Source organism: Brienomyrus brachyistius, chromosome 15 (genome assembly GCF_023856365.1).
Source record: "Brienomyrus brachyistius isolate T26 chromosome 15, BBRACH_0.4, whole genome shotgun sequence".
Lineage (NCBI taxonomy): Eukaryota > Metazoa > Chordata > Actinopteri > Osteoglossiformes > Mormyridae > Brienomyrus > Brienomyrus brachyistius.
The window spans coordinates 13,154,569-13,172,520 of NC_064547.1; the positions used below are offsets into that span (position 1 = coordinate 13,154,569).

Genomic DNA, 17,952 nt, shown 5'->3' on the forward strand with positions numbered 1-17,952 from the left:
GACCTTATTTACAGTGAGAGCTGTACAAATAAAATAGTCCTGGAAGCTACGTGTTTAATCCAAGATCGCATAAATTCAATAAATACACTTTTGGAACTTGTGGTAATCGATGAATTATTGGTATAAATCCATTTAATGTCTAGCTATAAAAACACTCTTTCAGCATGTGTGACACTGAAGAGGGACCTTATCTGACAGCGGCAGAGTTTTGTAAAGGGTGTTAATTGTGAAAAGAGCAGTGGTCACTGTGACACATGAGGCAGCTTATCGCCAGAATCACGGTTTTGAAAGCTTTCCACCACAGGTCATAACTGCATCAGCCGTAATGAGAAATCACTCTTCACTTCCCCTTAAAAAAAAAAAAAAGAGGTGGCCCCGTGCGATTAGTGGCTTTTGGTTTCTCTGAGAGAGCAGGGCCTCTCACATCCCGAACCCCATGAGACAATTATGGAATGCACAACCTGTCCGCTCGCTGGCCAAACCGGGATGTAAAACGGCCAACAACCTTTCCTGACCTCTCGGGAAGTGAGCGTTCCAAGCCGACCGTTTTCCATACCGACACCGAGTGACGTGCCCTCTGTGTTTCCGACGAAGCGTCCAAACCACTTTGGTCAAACGTTTAGGAGGTGGTAACATGCTGTAAATGTGTCTTTCTCCAAATATCCAACCAATGGCATTTCCAGGCTGAGGGGATGCTCTATTTATAGACATTTTTGAAAATCTGCACTGACATTTTACTTCGAATCGGTTAAGTTGTACCAAACATTTGAATGCAATGACCATTAACCAAGATCATACAGTATGACAACTATGATCTTTATGGTGACCTTCCACATGACCTCGAGAAATTAGTGAATTACTCCTTGAGTCATTTTTAAATGCATTTCAAAGAATGTTTGTTTTATAAACCAAGAAATTTGTTAAGCACCTGTGTAAGACCGTTATTAACATAATAACGATAATGATGGAGTCTGAGTAAGGATTACTGGGAAGATATTCAGGTAAGAACGGAAACCTCTAGAGGGCCCCCTTGGTCCCACACAACTAGAGGGTTCGGGTTCGAATTCCTCCCCCACTGGAGTTTGTACATTCTCTCTGTGTTATGTGGGTCCCGGGCTATTTCAGTTGTTAAAGCCCCCTCTTCTATTTTGAGGGGGGGGGGGGGGGGGGTTTGGCAACGGTGAAAATTGTTGCCTGGGAGGTGGGGCAGGGGGTGTAAAATTTTAATAAACAAGGCTGGTCGAGGCACCATTTTAAAGGAGACTGAGCGGGGGGGCTGGTGTGGGTGCGGGTTTTTGGGATGACCTCCCAATCAGATTTGGCTGATTGAGAGGTTTTGGCTGATTGAGAGGTCATCCCAAAAACCTGCACCCACACCGGCCCCCCATGGAACAGGGCCCCCACCCCTGCCCTAGAGTGCGAGTGGGCCCTGTGATGGACCAGCTCCCCATCTGGGGTGTCCCCTTTATGCCCAACGCTGCCTGGGATAAGCCTCAGCCACCCTTCCGGTGACCCTGTCCAGCATAATTCTGTCGTAAGATGCACGGACGGGAGGTGCGTGCCCACCGCCACTCACCAGGAACCCGGACGTGCTGTCCAGCAGGCAGCGGACGCGAGAGATGAAGCAGCGGTTCAGGAAGGAGGAGAATTCCCCAGGGATGTCACCCGACTCGTCACAGCTGAAGAGGCTGCTCACCGCGAAGTCCTCACCTGAGAAACGAGTGCCGAAACGATTCCTCAGGTGTTGGCATACCAAGGCCATCGAACGTTACTCTCTGTCTCCTTGTGCGAAATTACCTCAGACCCTTAGTGTAGAGACACGTGTAATTGTTTGGCTAGGGTAAACAAGGTCGCTCCCACTGAATGCATCATTAAAACAATATTTAATCTGCGAAATGTTTCATGACAAACACTGCTGCAAAACGCGCGTCGCCTTAGCAACACTTTCTCTGAACTAATTAGGCAAACCGGTGATGTAACAAAGCAATGTTTTTTAACATGTATAATTATATTTTGGGTTGCTTTCCCCTCGCTTGGTCTAGTTCCCCTGCACCTCCCTGCTGCTGGTGATTGTGTACCTACCGCTCCCTGCCGCTAGGGGGTGATCTGCAGCTGGATGCTGCTGGCTGGGGTTCATGGCCCAATGGAGCTGTCTTCTGAACTCCTGCCGGTCATCCACATGGATGTAGTCGAAGACGTTCTGGTGCATCACATCAGTCTGTGTACAACAATGGGGGGAGAAGACATCAGGACCCAAGCCAATATACCCCCCTCCCCCTGGATTAACAGTTCCTGCTGGTATGTTTGCAAACAGGCCAGGTGGCCATGCCTAATCCATGCAGGACTTGACTCGTACTAGCCTTGACCCAGATCCCTGACCTAGATAATCTCGACTAACTTGGCTTAGAACTTCACACTGAAGGTGAACACAGGATACACCACAGTGTTTTGAGTCTGGCAGTGTGACCACCTACAGCCCAGCACTCAATGGACATTGACATTGTGTTTTAGTCCGGTTGCGCCATTTGAGTACCCAAGGCTTACGAGTTATTATTTTATATCTGTTATTTACGCATATTTAAATTCATAAATGTTTCGTTATAACCAGCAGTGTTCATTTTAAACTAGTTGACAGTCTTAAAACACACCGCGGAACAAAAACCACAGAAACTTAAACTTAGGACGGTAATAATATTCTTAGTGGTAAAATTAAAAATACATATAAGAAAGAAAGAAAAAACAAAGCATTGCGTGACACCAGCTGGCAAGGAGCACCGCAGCCCAGCCTTGATGAAAAAAAAAACCCCAAAAGTGGGCTCGCATTTGTAATTCCCCTTTCTTTCCAGCAATAGCTTTTGCTTTCTGTCATGAATGACAGATCCCTTTCTGAAATATTCAGCCCTGCTTTAATTTCCATGTCTGCGGCACGTGAGGCAGTCTGAGTGGGCGCCTCGCAAAAGCATGGCCCCCGGCCGGACGCACCCGGAAATGGCGTGGTGAGACCCTGTCAGCGGACGGATCAGGTGGCAATGGTGTGAGATCCCCTTGTAAAGAAACAAACACACACACACACACACACACACACACACACACACACACACACACACAGAGCAGTGTTTTTCCTGGACTAGGAATCCTGTTCTTTAAAGCATAATTATAAGTGACAGATCAGATCAAAGCAAGGCACTGCTAGCGCGCAATTTCTCCTTTTTATTGTGGTACGAATCCTTTAAAATTATACACGTTTTGCTGTCTCCTGTGATGCGGGGTAGTCTTTTGTCTTTATGCAATCTAAGTTACCCCCTTTGCTTGTCAGAAAGATTTCTCACAGAGGGCCTCAAAAAATGTTTAGAATGTATACTTAGATTTTTAATATTTATGTAAGTCTCAGGAAAATGTCTGGGGGTCTGATACCTAGAGTCAATTCTACTATTTTGTACTTATACAGGCAGATTGCCCCGAAGCTCAGTATTTGCTACTAGAATTGCATTACTGACTTTGGACAGTGTTCAGCGATGTGTGGTCACTTCAGTGATGGAGACTGAAGTTACTAACTTCAGACTAATTGTGGGCAAAGCTTAAGGTGGAAAGAGAGTACCATGGACCAGCAGAAGGGGCCCTAGGGCTGTGGACTTTAGCCGGTTATAACAATAGCATCTACCTCAGTCTGTCTGGAGGTCCTCTGGTGCACAGAGCACAGGCATGACACATAAATAGCTAGCTTTAACACTGAATAATTATAATGATGAATGTAATGATGTCAGGCATGTTCCTCCAAGGTCAGTTTGCACCATTCATTTTTGAAGGCAGTGTTTAAGATCCTGTGTAAGCATGTCCACCCCATAATTCGGCATTCCATTACTGCTGGGATGAGTGCATTCCCAGATGGCAATGCACTGCAGTGTATAGGACAGTCACTGGTCAGTTGGCATTGCTGTGGGGGGGTGCTCATAGTGCTGGGTGCTGGAAGTATCTCCTGTAGAACCAGACAGAGGCAAGAGCCAACCTGTGGGGCATATCTAGCCCACAGAGGGGCTATTTTTACTGGCATGCATAACCATAGGTGCACAAGTTCTAAATACCATGAATAATCACGAATAGGGTGCAGTTCAAAAGCTATAGGCAGTCAAAGGAAAGATTTAAAGCTATTTATCTGAGCAGTAAGTGTATATTTGCTGAGGAAAAACAGATCAAAATTTGCCATTAGAACTTAATGTAGATTGAGAGCAACATAATAAAAACTAACAAGAATTTCTTCTGCTCTCCAAAAAGTTGCTGATATCTAGCTGGATGGCTAGATGCACACAGCTTCACTTCCCAAACATCCAGTCTTGGGCACCCCAGCCGTTCCATGCATTTGTTTAATTTCTCCACCCACTCAATTAATTGTTTCAAAAAGTCAATGAGGTATATACAAGATATGCAAGCAGTCGAGAAACAAATCGCATGGGTGTGTTGGATGGTTGCTGCAAATGCTGGGGTGATACTAGATACTGGAGAAGTTTAAAAATGGTTTAACACTTAGACATAATATCACACTTTTTTCACCAATATGAAGATCATTCAAATATCATTCTCTTTGACTGACTTTCGCACAGTGCTGTACAAGTGCTATTTCCATACCAGCAGACAAACATGAGCCTCTCCAAAGAAATGAATAAAAACTAACTCAGAATGTAGAAATGTTTAAAAAAATAGATGTCAAAAAATGTAACAAATCTTCTATTGTAGCTTTTATGGGACATGAAAATAATCATAAAAACAGCCCCTGCTGACATGGTAAAGCTTGGATTTGGCGCCGAACAGAAAATAATTGGCCAGGTCTGTGTAAGACTATCTGAAAATGAAGACATTGCTGCTGTTGGGCGTGTGTGGATGGCAAGCTTGTGAATGTACTGTATTCTGCTATCCTACAGCTAAGTAAGTGGGAGCACTTGTCAGAGTTTTGTCTTTGCATTGCATTTTATTATAATTGGATGCTTTTGTCCAAATTGAAGTACAAATGAGGATCCGACTGCACGGTTAACTCCGGGTCCCTGGAACAATCGAGTATTGCCCAGAGACCAAATGGTGACATTACAATGCCAGGGATTTGATCCAGTGACCTTCTGATCATGAGTACAGTCCTAAGCCCCAGGGCCGAGCACCATCCCTTTAATGTGTACTACCTGTATGGTTTTGCAGATAAAATGTATATATTAACATAAAACTTGAAACCTTGATTTATTAAGCATGAATTTTTGCCCAGGGATCTCTGTTAAAAATCATAAAAACATATGCAGTTCGTATACAACAAAGTGGTTCAATGGGCACCACTGTCGTCTCAAACCTCCAGGGTTTGTGTGAATATTTTTCCCATGTTGCACTGGGCTTCCTCGTGGTTCTTCGCTTTCCTCCCCACAATCCAGAGGCACGCAGTTAGGTTAACTTGTCTCTAAAAGAGTATTTGTGTGCTCCGTGATGGATTGGAATCCTGGGTATTCCATCCTGCTCCAGGCTCCACAGGACCATATACCAGAAAAGATTTCGCATATTAAGTGGGAGGTGAGTTTGCTAGAAGTGCAAATAAAATATTTAATATTCTAACTAGTTAAGTATGGGGGGGGGAGACTCCCTGAGATGCTTTCTGTTTTTTCCCACGACCATCAAATCCACAGGCTTGAGAAAGACGTTACTTCCCGTGAAATGTAACCGCTACCAACAGGCAGTGCAGCTGAGGACCACACAGAGAGTAAGTGAAATACACAAGGTTTCACACATATTGGGCAAGTTAGTGAAAGTGAGATCTGCACTGTTACACTGGCCAGACATGAAGCACCTGTCTTGTCCAAAAGCTGTAATATTCAGGACCTTGTTTAGGACTAACAAGGACTAAAAGACGATTTAAGTAGGCAAGGTGAGGCCAGGCGGTACGGTCAGTAATGAAAGGGGTCCAGATTAACTGGGTTGTTCACGGTGTCTTTGGCTCAGCCTGTCATCACTGAAATCTAACGGCCCCCATTTCCTTTAATGGGGCTCGGGTGTCTGCCGGGGCCGGAGAAGACTGAGTAGAGGGAGAAATAGCCCCCTGCGGCAGTATCCCACTGTTCCAGAAGATCTTTCCTACTGCCAGAACCTCTCAGGCCACACTACACAACCTGTGTCAATACAGAGCCTTGCCATTGGATGTCTCTTTTCTCAATGCCTAATTCTGTGGTCAATGGCAGGGCGGGGGGGGGGGGGGGGGCTCTACATTCAGGACTTGGATGTGAAAACTGGCCGATGAATGGAATGAGGAGGAGTGCTGATGCATTTGCATTTTGGTGTAGGTGATGACTTAAGAATACTGTGGACAAGGGTTAAAACTTATAATGATTCTAAGGGCCCCTGAGTGACAAAACAAGCTTTAACCATCACTTGTAGCACAAATGACCAGACTGAAGCGTCTTATATTGGGCATATTATGAGATCATGGAGGTAATGCTTGGAAAGAAGGAGGCAGTCCATTCAATCATCACAACAATGAACATGGAGCCTGAAGACCCAAATAACAGACATGGCTTTCTGGAGTAGGGCTGTCAATATGATTGCTAAGTGTTAACATTGTATTGATGGCACCTAACTGACTGTTTTACCCATTTAAAATATGCTGCTAAATATGGTGTCTGTGTTCCTTGGGAAGGGGTTACAGTACCTCTGCTTTCTAATTTCAAGTCAAGTATTTTGGTCATAGTGCTTTCGATGACACCATAGGCCAGTGTTTCCCAATCCAGTCCTCAGGGACCTGCGACTGTCTATGTTTCTGCTCCCTCCCAGCTCCCTACTGGGAGCAAAAATGTGGACTGTCTGTCGGTCCCCAAGGATCAGGTTGGGAAACACTGCCATAGATAGTGCTGCCGACTTAATGTACTGTAGAAGCTTGGGATGGATCCCCGATGGCTTCTGCTAATCATTCAGAGCCGCGGTCTTAAAAGTTTTATAAATACACAGCAGAGAAGAAATTCAAGAGCTCAAGCAGATAGTCAACCAGTGTGAAATGTATCTCTAAGGCAATGGAGCTGCCTATTCCTGCACTGAAGTTTCCACATCTCTCTGCTGGTTCAGGGAGCTTTCTTTGACGGTCAGGTGGGAGAAATCCTACCTGATGGAAGCCCAAGTAGTCAACGATGGTGGAGGAAGCATAGAAGACCATCCCCTCTGTGCTCACCACCAGTGCAAAGCCGGTCAGGGACTAGAAGAAAAGGGAAAAAACACCCAGCAAGATCAATTTGCAGAGTTCATTTCAGAAGAAGGCACGCCCTGAATTTTAGCATTGGCTTTATTCACCAGGGGCACAGTAGGGGCATGGATACCCTGGCAAGGGGTCTATAACTTTACAAGGGCCCTTGAATACATAAAATTAAACATAAATTTGAGCAGGGGAGGGGGGCCCAAGATGACATTTTGTCAGGGGGCGCAGAATTACTGTCTATGCCTCTGGCTGTACATGTACCAGAAATCTCATCAGGTTTGTTTGGTGTTGTGCACAAAGAACTTACAGTGCACATACAGTGCGAGGTATGATCTCTGCTGCAAGCAAGTACGTGGAATAACGATTGTATTTTAAAATTACATACGTTTAAAAAGTCAGCATTAGCCAACCTCAGAAATCAGTCGGTATAAACGACAAGACTTTCCTTCATTCCGGGGGCCTCCAGACATGTGGAAACGCGTAGAGTATACGTTACATTGTATGTTCACCTGTAGCGGTACCGGCAGCCACCGATAAATTGAAATCATACAGCGTCTCTGCATCTGAGGCCCAGGGACGTGGGGGGGAGGGGGTGGGCAGTCGGTTCCACAAAGCTGCGGTTTATTAACTTTCCAGGGCTCGCGTTTGCAGGGTCTCTGTTCCGCGGCCAAGTCCCCGACGATCGCGTGACTGCGGCCCCCTCGCTGCCAGACCCTGTCGCCCCCACTTTAAAGTGAGTCAGCCCAGGTCAGGCGGCCCTGTCCCTGCGCGCTCTCGAGCCCCGGTTCAGCCCAATTGGACGGGGCATTCCGGTAGCTGCGCCCGCGGGGAGATGTTTTTGAAATGTTTCGTAGCTGGGGGTTGGGTGGCTTGGGGGGGTAGGGGCTTATTCACACCCGTTTCCTGTACCCTGCTGGCTCTTACACACTCAGAGGGGGACATGATAGAGAAAACACTCATTTCCCTGAAACTGTTTCTCATTTTCCTCACTGGAATTACGCACATAGATAATAAAAAACTTCTTTAAAGGACGTTAAAAAGTGAAATAAGGGCAACTAAAGAAAAGAACATCAAAAGTAATTTTAGAAATATCTATATTTATTATGCTACATGTGAGAAACTGCTACATGATGCACACCCAAAGGCGTCGAAGAGGCATGGATACCTGGTGGATTCAGGGGGCCCAGCACTTTATAGGGGCCCTTGAATATATAAGATCATATGTAAAATTAGCCCGGGGGGGCCAAGGTGACATTTTGTCAGGGAGCCCAGAATTTCTAGCTATGCCCCTGTGCACAGATGTGATTCCAGAAGTTGGGCAGGTCCTGTCAGCACCGTGTGCATAGCGAGAGTTTCCATATGCCTACAGCAGCGCTGACAAGCCCTCTGATTGACAGAGCTGCCAGGGGCCATTGACCCCATAACCATCTCCATCCCGCTTTAGGGTGTGTAACCAAACACAGGCACGGGCTGTGACCATGACAAGGCCTACGCGTGCCTCCAATTCCAAGTCTCCGATTGGGTGAGGGCAACATAAGTATATAAAGTATGGAATTTTCTAGATTCTTTGTTTGCTATTTGTAAGTACTTCCTTGATTTTGAAATATACCTTCATGTGAGACACATATACAGGTGAGAGTACTGGGTCATTTATCTGGCATTACTGGAGCAGTTTTTGGGGTTAAAGGCTTTGTTGAAGGGCCCAGCAGTGATACAATTACTCTATCAGCCATGGGATTATTACAGACGACCATAAGGACAGACACACACCATGCTATATTTTGTGGCACTCGGATTATCACTGGTATGGGATTATCCGACACGACGTCTTCAACCCCTGCGGCTTATTTCTACTTGATCCGTGTTTCAGATAATAGCACTACTGACTCATAAAAATAAAGCACCTTTACTGTCTTTCACTCTGTACTTTTAGAGGGAAGGAGCCTTCCTGAATTTTGCACCTCTCTGTGGCATTCCTGACTCTTGGAATTCCCGTGAAATTAGCTCATGGAAACTTCCACCTGTTTTACACTGAGAGCAACAAGAAATGAAAATCGATCCATTTCAAGGAGTAGCGCCCTCGTGTCTGAGCAGAAAAGGATGGTAAAGTAATTTTGTGGAAACGTTGATACCGATTTGGGAGAACCGGGAACTGAAAAACAACCACTACAAAAGAGTCCGAACCAAAGACGAGTGCTGGAAGTATTTAATAGATCTCTGTGTTTTCCCGCATGCTTGAGCAAAGCAGAGTCCCAAAGACATCAAAGATATTTTGTCAGGGTCAAAGCTAACTGAAAAACAATCGTCCCAAACATTTTGGAATTCCCGCAGAACAGAGGAAAATTTTCTGGCATTCCGGGGCCCCTAGAGACCCAGTCGTCATGGTGACCCCAGTACAATTACAGAGGCCCAAAGTCATGCCTTGCCGTGAGCAGCTTTTCAAGTCACGCAACGAGGGCAACACATTTCCACGGTCAATTGGGTCGTTATTTATCCAGGGCCACAGCGATTTTTGGATGTTAACTGGAGCCTGGAGCTTGGTTATGCTCAGACTGGGGGGGGGGGGGGGTCACTCAGTAGAAAATATCACTTTTGTGGATTCTGAATCACAGCGAATCACACTGATTCCACCTGTTTGACGCACCTAAAAATACTACTAGCACACCCTTTTTTTGGCTCTCCCCGCTGTCCAAAAACAGGTGTGCTGTAGTATTCTTGAGTTTGGTATTTCGCTGAGAAAATTTGCTGACTTATTTGTTCAGTTCCACCTGCTGCCAGTTGAGCCCAAGAGTCTCCCTTTGGCCGGAACCTTCTCCCTGTGCTCTCACCTCCAATAAGAGTTCACTCTCCGTGATGCTCGTTTCTCCAGGCAGACTCTCCTTCCCCATGTTGCTATTGGTGGACGGACTGACATGCGTTCTGGAAGGTTTCTCCTGAATGGCTGCAGATGGGAACAGGAAGAGGGAATGACAAAAGTTTTCAGTGGGCTGTGTGATTAGCAAAAGCCCCAAACGTTGTCTTTTGCACCCATATTTGGGATTAACCTCTACAGGGGTTGTTTCCGAATAACAATACAGTTAATGCCATTTAATGATAGTCAGGATTTGATGGGACTTTGAAGGGATGTGACTTTTGAAAGTGAATTTAAAAATTTATTCAAATTTACTGTTCCAAGATGCACTTACTGCGTCAGTGCATCCTGGCATATTTACAGCAAAGTGGCTGGAAACATTTTTAAACCAGCACTTAGCAGAAACACATTCCAGTCAGACAACACGCAGTAGATTTATTTAATGTTTATGATAAGGAGGAATGTCAGCTTCCAAAAAACAAACAACAGCTTCAACTAACAGAGACTAAATCAATAAAAAACTTTTTTTTTTCTTCTGGAGCCAGAAGTGTTCAAATATCACTATGCACTATAAATTGATAATAATAGCTTCAATGTTAACTATAGTCATCATCTTTGGTGATGCTGCTAAAAAATAATTAAAAAAAACAAACAAAACAGGGAATGTAGATACAGTTTAATGCCTCAAGGGATTATATTTCTCAAAAATTCACCATCACATTGTAAAACATAAACGTAAACACAACTCATCAATAATAAATAAAATGGCTCTATTATAAAAACCAATAAATATTTTTAGACAATTTACATGTAGCTAAGGCAACCATATATTATATGTATTTTCTCTGAATGAAACTCAAAATGGCATTTACAGCACCTGATTATCTGATCTTAATGATACAAACCTATTCAAGCTTCTTAAAGACCTTTTTAATATCGAGGCTTCTGTGTATTGTATTACGAATGAAAAACAATTATGATATATTGATTTATTTATATTGATATATAATGTCCCAATTTCAAGCGAGGGCAGAAATAAAGGCCAAGTCAACCGAGTCAACATTTGTTTCAAATGTTTCATTCTATAGTGTTATTTAAATACAAAAACAGCAGGAATGATAACTTTTATTATTGAGAACTGTATTTTGCAGTGTCATCTGAAAAAATAGATATATCTAGGTGCCAAACCTTTGCAGAAATAATTAATTTGTCTGCCGGTATCACAGGTGTTGCTAGCACTTGCATAGCTGACTGTGGGTATTGTAGCTATGTCACCTGAGGATAGTGAAGCTGCGTATTTAATGTTTCGCATTGAATTTCCAGGGAGAGCAGATACGTTCCGTGTGGGATTAAATGCAAACTCAGCGTGAGACCTGCACGCAACCACGGTCAGAAGCCAGAGAAAGACTACGGCTCTGGAGACATTCGATTCCCACAGCGAACGCCGTCCCAGGGGAAGGGGGGATGGGGCATTCGGATTGGCGCGTTCAATGGAAAACGCACAAGAACGGCTTACGTGAGAGCGGGGGGGCAGCAGTGTCGCGCTGCACTGTGGACAGCGGGCGAAGTGTGCGAGCTTCGGATCCACAGGACGGCCACAAGCGGCTGAGTTGACCCCAGGACACTGAGAGCCTGGTCACGCCAAGCACACCCCCGTCTGCCCCCCCCGGGCCCATTACGCCCTCGTAAAAATGGTGGTCAGAAAAAAAACAAAAAAACAACTGCCCTCCTTCGGCTGTGACAAATTTCAAAAGCGGACGCTCTTTTCACACAACCCACGATGGCAGCTACAGGCTTTCGTGACTATCATCAATTTTCCCCTACAATATTTTGAGCGAAGTATGCAAGCTATTTCAGCAATTCTTCTCAGCCCTTTTTAGGATTTATAACACAATGCAGACCTTGGATGGCTCCTATAATACAGTTGGGCCAACCTACAACAAATTTCAAATTGTTTACTTTCCTACAAGGGGAAATTCCTTCTTCTCCTATATTATAACATTTCACAATCACGCACTGTGAATTTCAATGAATCAGTGGATACTGGTACAGGAAAGGAATCTTACCACTGGCTTTACCACTGGTATAGTTTATTCCCCTATTAAAAACTACCCCTCATTCCTTAGGAAAACTTTGGACAGGATGAACATCCAGGAAAGACAATGTGATGATTTATGGTTGAAGTTATGCTTTGCAAGCCAACGGAGGCTTTATTCATGTTTTTTTTTTTTTTTTAAGGTGACCTGATCATTATAAAGTCTAATTTTTTGTTAGAGGTACAAAGGCACAGTGTGCAAGACAGGAATATATGGCTGGTGGAAGGAGAGAACCCTTCTGTGAGGTTTCATGATGATCAAGCACGACCGAACAGCACCAAGTGAGGCTGAAATCAAGCTACTTGCGAATAATTTTTCAGGTGCCTCGCGCTGTGAAAACGGGCGATAACCTGCTGGTAATCTAGCCCTTTGTTTCCTCAACTAAATGGCCCTCGACCCTGTTATAGCCCCTGGTACAGTTTAATGGACAAATGTCTAGTGTGATGGTCTGCCTAGATGTCCACTTTCCAAAGCACAAATCAGTAATAATCTCACAGACTGAAATAATACATGATTGTCTGAAAATGGTACCGTCTCTGTCAACAGAAAAATAGTATGACTTCAGACAATATTCACAACAGGATCCTGAGAGAGAAACTCCAAATCTACGCCCATAAGTAACAACTACCTCACAGTTACCGCTACGGCTGTAAGCACTACCGTGCCTCTTTTTCCAGCCTCTCTGATGCCTGTGAAGGGGGTGCCCTGTCTCTGCAATGATGACTCAGCCAAATACCTGTACAGTATGAAGTACGCAATACACCTACTGAAATGGCAAGCTCATACTCCAGACACTTTCCCTCGCTACACCATCAGTCTCATCCAGATGGACACTTTGATGTAGTTGCTTTAAGGTGCTACGATAGGTTTATATATTTTTTTAACTCATCTTGCCTTGTCTCCTTTGTGATACAACAGTCGTCTTGGCAGAATTATACTCGTCTGATGTCGATGAGTGAAGTGCAAGGAATTAGCAGGGAGCTGTTTGCATTAGCAGCTAACCATTGGACTGCTATAAGAAGCTGACTGCTGTTGTGAGGTAAGAGGTAGGTTAGTCCCCATTAAGGGAGCCCCCCCCATTTATACGACCAGAAACCATGAGTTGTTTTCCAGTCTTCCAGTTCCGTGATTTGTCTAAATGTGTTTATGGTGGTCTTTTTTGCTCTCCAAGCATAGATGTTAATTTACATCACATTCAAACATTTTAGGTCCCAGAAAAAAAGTCATCTTGACAGTTAGGGTTTATTTGTATTCTATACCATAATGTCGTCCAGTAAGATTCTAGCAAACAACAGTTTCAAGGAAGTGCGTCTCTTCCTGTTCCAGCAAACACGGGGGTGGTGTCCGTCGGCAAGGATGCAGGAGTAAACAGATCCGCGTCCTCCACCTCCCTACCACCTGTTGACCCTAACCCCCACTGCTTTACAGCCTCGCGTGCAGAGGCCTCGCTACCGAGTGGTGCGGGGGCAGGGATTGGCCGACAGCCAGCTCATTTGCCTATCCCTTCCCCTTGCTTCCCCTCACCCCTTCACCCTGCCCAGGAAGTCCAAGGCAGAGAAAGACTAAAGGGAGAGTGAGCATCGGCACAGAGTCGAAGCTGGCTGACCAAGGTCTGGTTGTCACGCAAGCCAACCGTCTGTCAATCTCCTCTGGTCCCTGACAGAGCCCTGGCACACGTTCAAGCCCTTGCGTGCAAACCAGCAAACCACGTTAGCCTATAAAGAATTTCACAATAACAACAGCTGTTAAATATTGATGACTGTTGGCAAGGGCTGAATGCTCACTATGAAAGGTTAAGCCTGCCATGTAATGGAGCCTAATTCTTCATTATATGTTGTGTCATATGTCTGGGACTTTCTTTTTTAGGTAATGTGCCATGAAATTGGGTACATACTGGTTTCAGCAGGCAGGCAGTTTTTTTTTGCTTTTTTTTCCTTTTAATGAGCAAAAAAAACTTCTGTCATTTCACTGCTGTTTAACTTTGAGTAATTTACCCACTGTTGCGCCATTCTGTTGTCAACAACTTAATAATAATACATTACTACAGCTACAGAACTGAATGAGGTAATTAGCAGCACACCCGCCTGAGTCTTCACACATACTGAACAGATAGTGTTATGCGGCTAAAGGTAGCCTTAGAACAACAAAAAAAAAAACAATAAAATTCTGTTCTCTCATGTATTAACCTTACAGATTATTTCTACACTGTGAAATTAGTGTGATTATTACTTTAATATTTTTTAAATAATTATAAGTTAATACTGTCTGAAAAAAGATTGTTTCATGCAAACACTTTCAGACTCAAAAGATGTTTATCGTTATGCATGGAATTCTCAAAAAGTGTGCACCTCATTTTGGATGCACAGTATCGTGCCATTCTGTCTGTAACTAATTAAGCCAATTGATTAATCGGTGTGATTTCCAGTTAACAAGCACAGAGACACTGGTGTGAAAGTTGGTGCTTTTGCTGTGCAGAACTCATGCATGTTTTCGGCAGTGAGCTGTCGCTGGAGGAAACATGTGGTCCTTTCCGTAACATGGTCTTTCATGTCTGGCACTTAGAGTTATTGTACGTCAGCTGCTTGGGCTGTGAACCCAGGAGTAAATTCATTTTGTTCACAACTAAAGCTTGACAACAAACAGAAACCCCCGCCTTACAAGGTGGTATCCTTACCTAACCTTTTTAAACGATTTATATCATACATATAGAAACCATTGTATACAAAGCATCAGTTTTGCAGCACAATACTGCACTAAATAAAATACCACAAACATAGCATTTATTATTTATCATTATTTTTCCTCTTAATACTCGCTTTTAAACAATGTCCTCACAGTAAAGAGTTCCGCGTTCCTTTTCAACTGGAATTTACTTGACAAATGCTTTACATTTCCATTGTAAATCAAACAAAGTGTGGGCAATAAATCTTGCCTTTTATTTACTTATTCACTTATTCTGCTTTTCTTGAGACAAACAGCAATGGAAATAATTACTCTGAGTTTGTGCTATTTCTGTCTGAGTAGCAGGCAGCAGGCTTTGATGTACACTTAGCATTCCAGCGAGAGAAAGGAAACGAGAGAAAGGCCAAAGTAATACGAGGGAAAGATTGATGCGCTGCGCTGCTATGTTATCTGGACTGAGTTCATGCCAAAAAAACCTTCCTAACCTTCAGAAGCAAGTTCTGTGTCAGAACACACTGTATGAAGTTGTAACCAAACTGTGATGGTTGTTGTTGGGGGCTAATTTCAGCAAAAGTGCCACAAAACACAGTCCTACAGGCTCCGCTAGAGGTTTGGGCCCACAACACAGATCAATCCAATTTTGCTCCAAAGTTTTGGGGTTCCTGTCATTTCAGGGCCCTTGAAATCATCCTATCATCCTTTGCAGTGCCCCTGCACGGTCCACTAAGGTGGTGGATGCTAGCGGCTAGCATGTTCTGTATTCTCGGGAAAACCTTGATATTCTAGACTGCTGTTCAGCAATCTGGCTGCTCCCATCTTATGAGCTATGTTTTGGTAGTTTTTGATGTATAACTTGCATTTTATCCAATGGAACTTCTATGGATTCGGATGAGTAAGGACGCTGCAACAGGCCCTGGTTTGGAATGTTCACCAGCAACATTTTGGTTCACTCAATTGTGTGTGTTTTACTATTGTGTTACTTGTAATAACCTCTTTATAACCCATAATAATGATTACAGCTAATCCCTGACTAATGCAAAGAAAGAAACCTTTGGGACCTTTTTCAGTCCAAAGGAAACTGATAAGGATCAAAAAATTCCATTTATAAATGGTAAAATCCAACATAATTCTGGAAACACCGTCCCAGATGAGACGGATGGGACCGAGAATGAATTATGACTCCTGTACAGCTTTTTTCCCTTGTTAGGAGAACACGAGTTATTATCTGGCTTCTCTGCACCAATACCAATTCCAATAAAAACAAATCAAACATTGGCAAAACAAAAGGAAAATGATTGCATGGGACATCCTCCTTCAGGTTCATTGTACATTTTTATGGTATGATAATGCAGAATTTCCATCCAGATTTGACGTTCTTGCAAATATTAATCAGCTTTAATAGTTTTCAATAAAACATAAAACTCATCACCATCATAGCCCATTAAAAATGAAAATCATATTCAGGTCAGAGGATATGTAAAATGCAGGATATATATCTACATCTGTGGCCCTATGTTTTTTTTTTTTCAGACTGATTTTCCATGGCTCCCACTCTTTCGGCTTCACTCTTTTCAAGCCTCTGATTGGTCAGCTGAAAATGAGGCCTCTGATTGGTCAGCTGCGGCTCAGTCCATTTCCACTGGCCCACGTCCTCATTTGCGAGTTTCCCGGGAGCCCCTACATCCAGTATATATCACCGAATTATTGGGCCTCGCGAGGAATGTTATCACCTCACTCTGATGGCCCTTTGGTATTTCAATCCATAAAACCAGCAAAGGAATCTGTTAAAGAGATTATCAGCCTTTACAGGCCATTGGAGGGAATAATGATACACAGATGTCCGGCAAGGTAAACTCCGTATCGGAAAGCCATGTTTCCCTCGTAATGGATCTCACACACGCAATTATATCCCTCTGCCGTGAACCCTTGCCAGCACGGTTTTGTGTATCTCATTCTGGATGTCTGTTTAATATTAGAAGAAAGAAAAACAATCGATCCATGCTCAGCGCACACGAGTCTCCTTGACTGTCTCCACTTGGCTTTCCCATGTCATATTTCAGGAACAGTTTGGCCGACTAAATATATCGGTAGCTCACCTGAATTGTTATGTAAGAAGGTAAACCCTGTGAGCAGTAGGCCTCTCCGCTATCACGTTTAACAGTGCTGCTGCAGCCAAAAGGAAACACACACCGTTTGGATGGTGTCCAGGAAGTTCGACCACCATCCATGCTAAGCCCCATTGCCTGACTCAGAGGTGACAATCTGCCTGTTACTCAACACTTGCCCGTACCACGACTGACACGTTACCAGCTATAGTGAATTATAGATTAGATGGGTCAAGGCGTTCCTAATTTCTTCTTCTGCATTGGAAACAACAGAAACCTTTTGTAGCATTGCCACTGCTGCATGTTGAGGGACCATCCTTTCCTACAAAGACAAACTCCTTTTGAGGTCGCGCCCACAATGAATGTCAGCATCAAAGCTGAAGGAGACACCTATATCCTTGACTGGGACAGTTGCTCCTTTGTCGTTAAGAATGGCAATGAGTAGCGTGATTTTATTTCCTAATTTCTTGCTGTTGCATGTTAGCCTGCACGGTATAATGAAACAGATGAGTGCCACTGTGTTTAGTACCATGATTTACCATGAAACCATGGAAGTTTCTGTAGGAGGACACATTGACCTTCAAATGATCTCCTGTGAGAAGACCTAGGTCCATTGTTATGGATACCTTTTGATCCACCACGGTTTTCGTTGTTTCATTCAGAATACTTTGTGTCGTTTCCTGCTTGTCCAGTGGGGATGAGATAAATGTTGAGCAGAATTAGGTACACGATTTGATTTATTAAACAGACAGAAGCTAGGGCACAATGTTTCTTCTAGCTACCATGGAGAACTGCGGCATCCCAATCATTTCTCATGAGATCAGAGGATGAGAGATCCTGCATTGTGTTTCCCAGTCCCAGCCCCTCTAGGCCATGTGATGATCTCATTACCACATGCTCTGAATCGAGGTTTGGCCTTCCATCCAGTTACAAAAAAAAAGAGTGAGTCCTTCTCACGAAAGCCTGGAGGGAGGGGGTGGTTGGCGGGGTCTTCCATGTTATATCTGA

The 17,952-nt window shown here is 43.9% G+C and overlaps 1 protein-coding gene across 1 annotated transcript in view; it reads right to left on the reverse strand.

Moving 5' to 3' along the window:
- The window catches only part of LOC125708524 (uncharacterized), a 62,918-nt gene that overhangs the window by 8,069 nt on the left and 36,897 nt on the right, over positions 1-17,952 (reverse strand). The window contains exons 4-7 of the mRNA XM_048976106.1: positions 10,039-10,151; positions 7,121-7,210; positions 2,083-2,218; positions 1,577-1,710 (exon numbers count right to left, since the gene is read on the reverse strand). Coding sequence (XP_048832063.1) covers positions 1,577-1,710; positions 2,083-2,218; positions 7,121-7,210; positions 10,039-10,151 — 473 coding nt within the window. The remainder of the gene's footprint in view (positions 1-1,576; positions 1,711-2,082; positions 2,219-7,120; positions 7,211-10,038; positions 10,152-17,952) is intronic.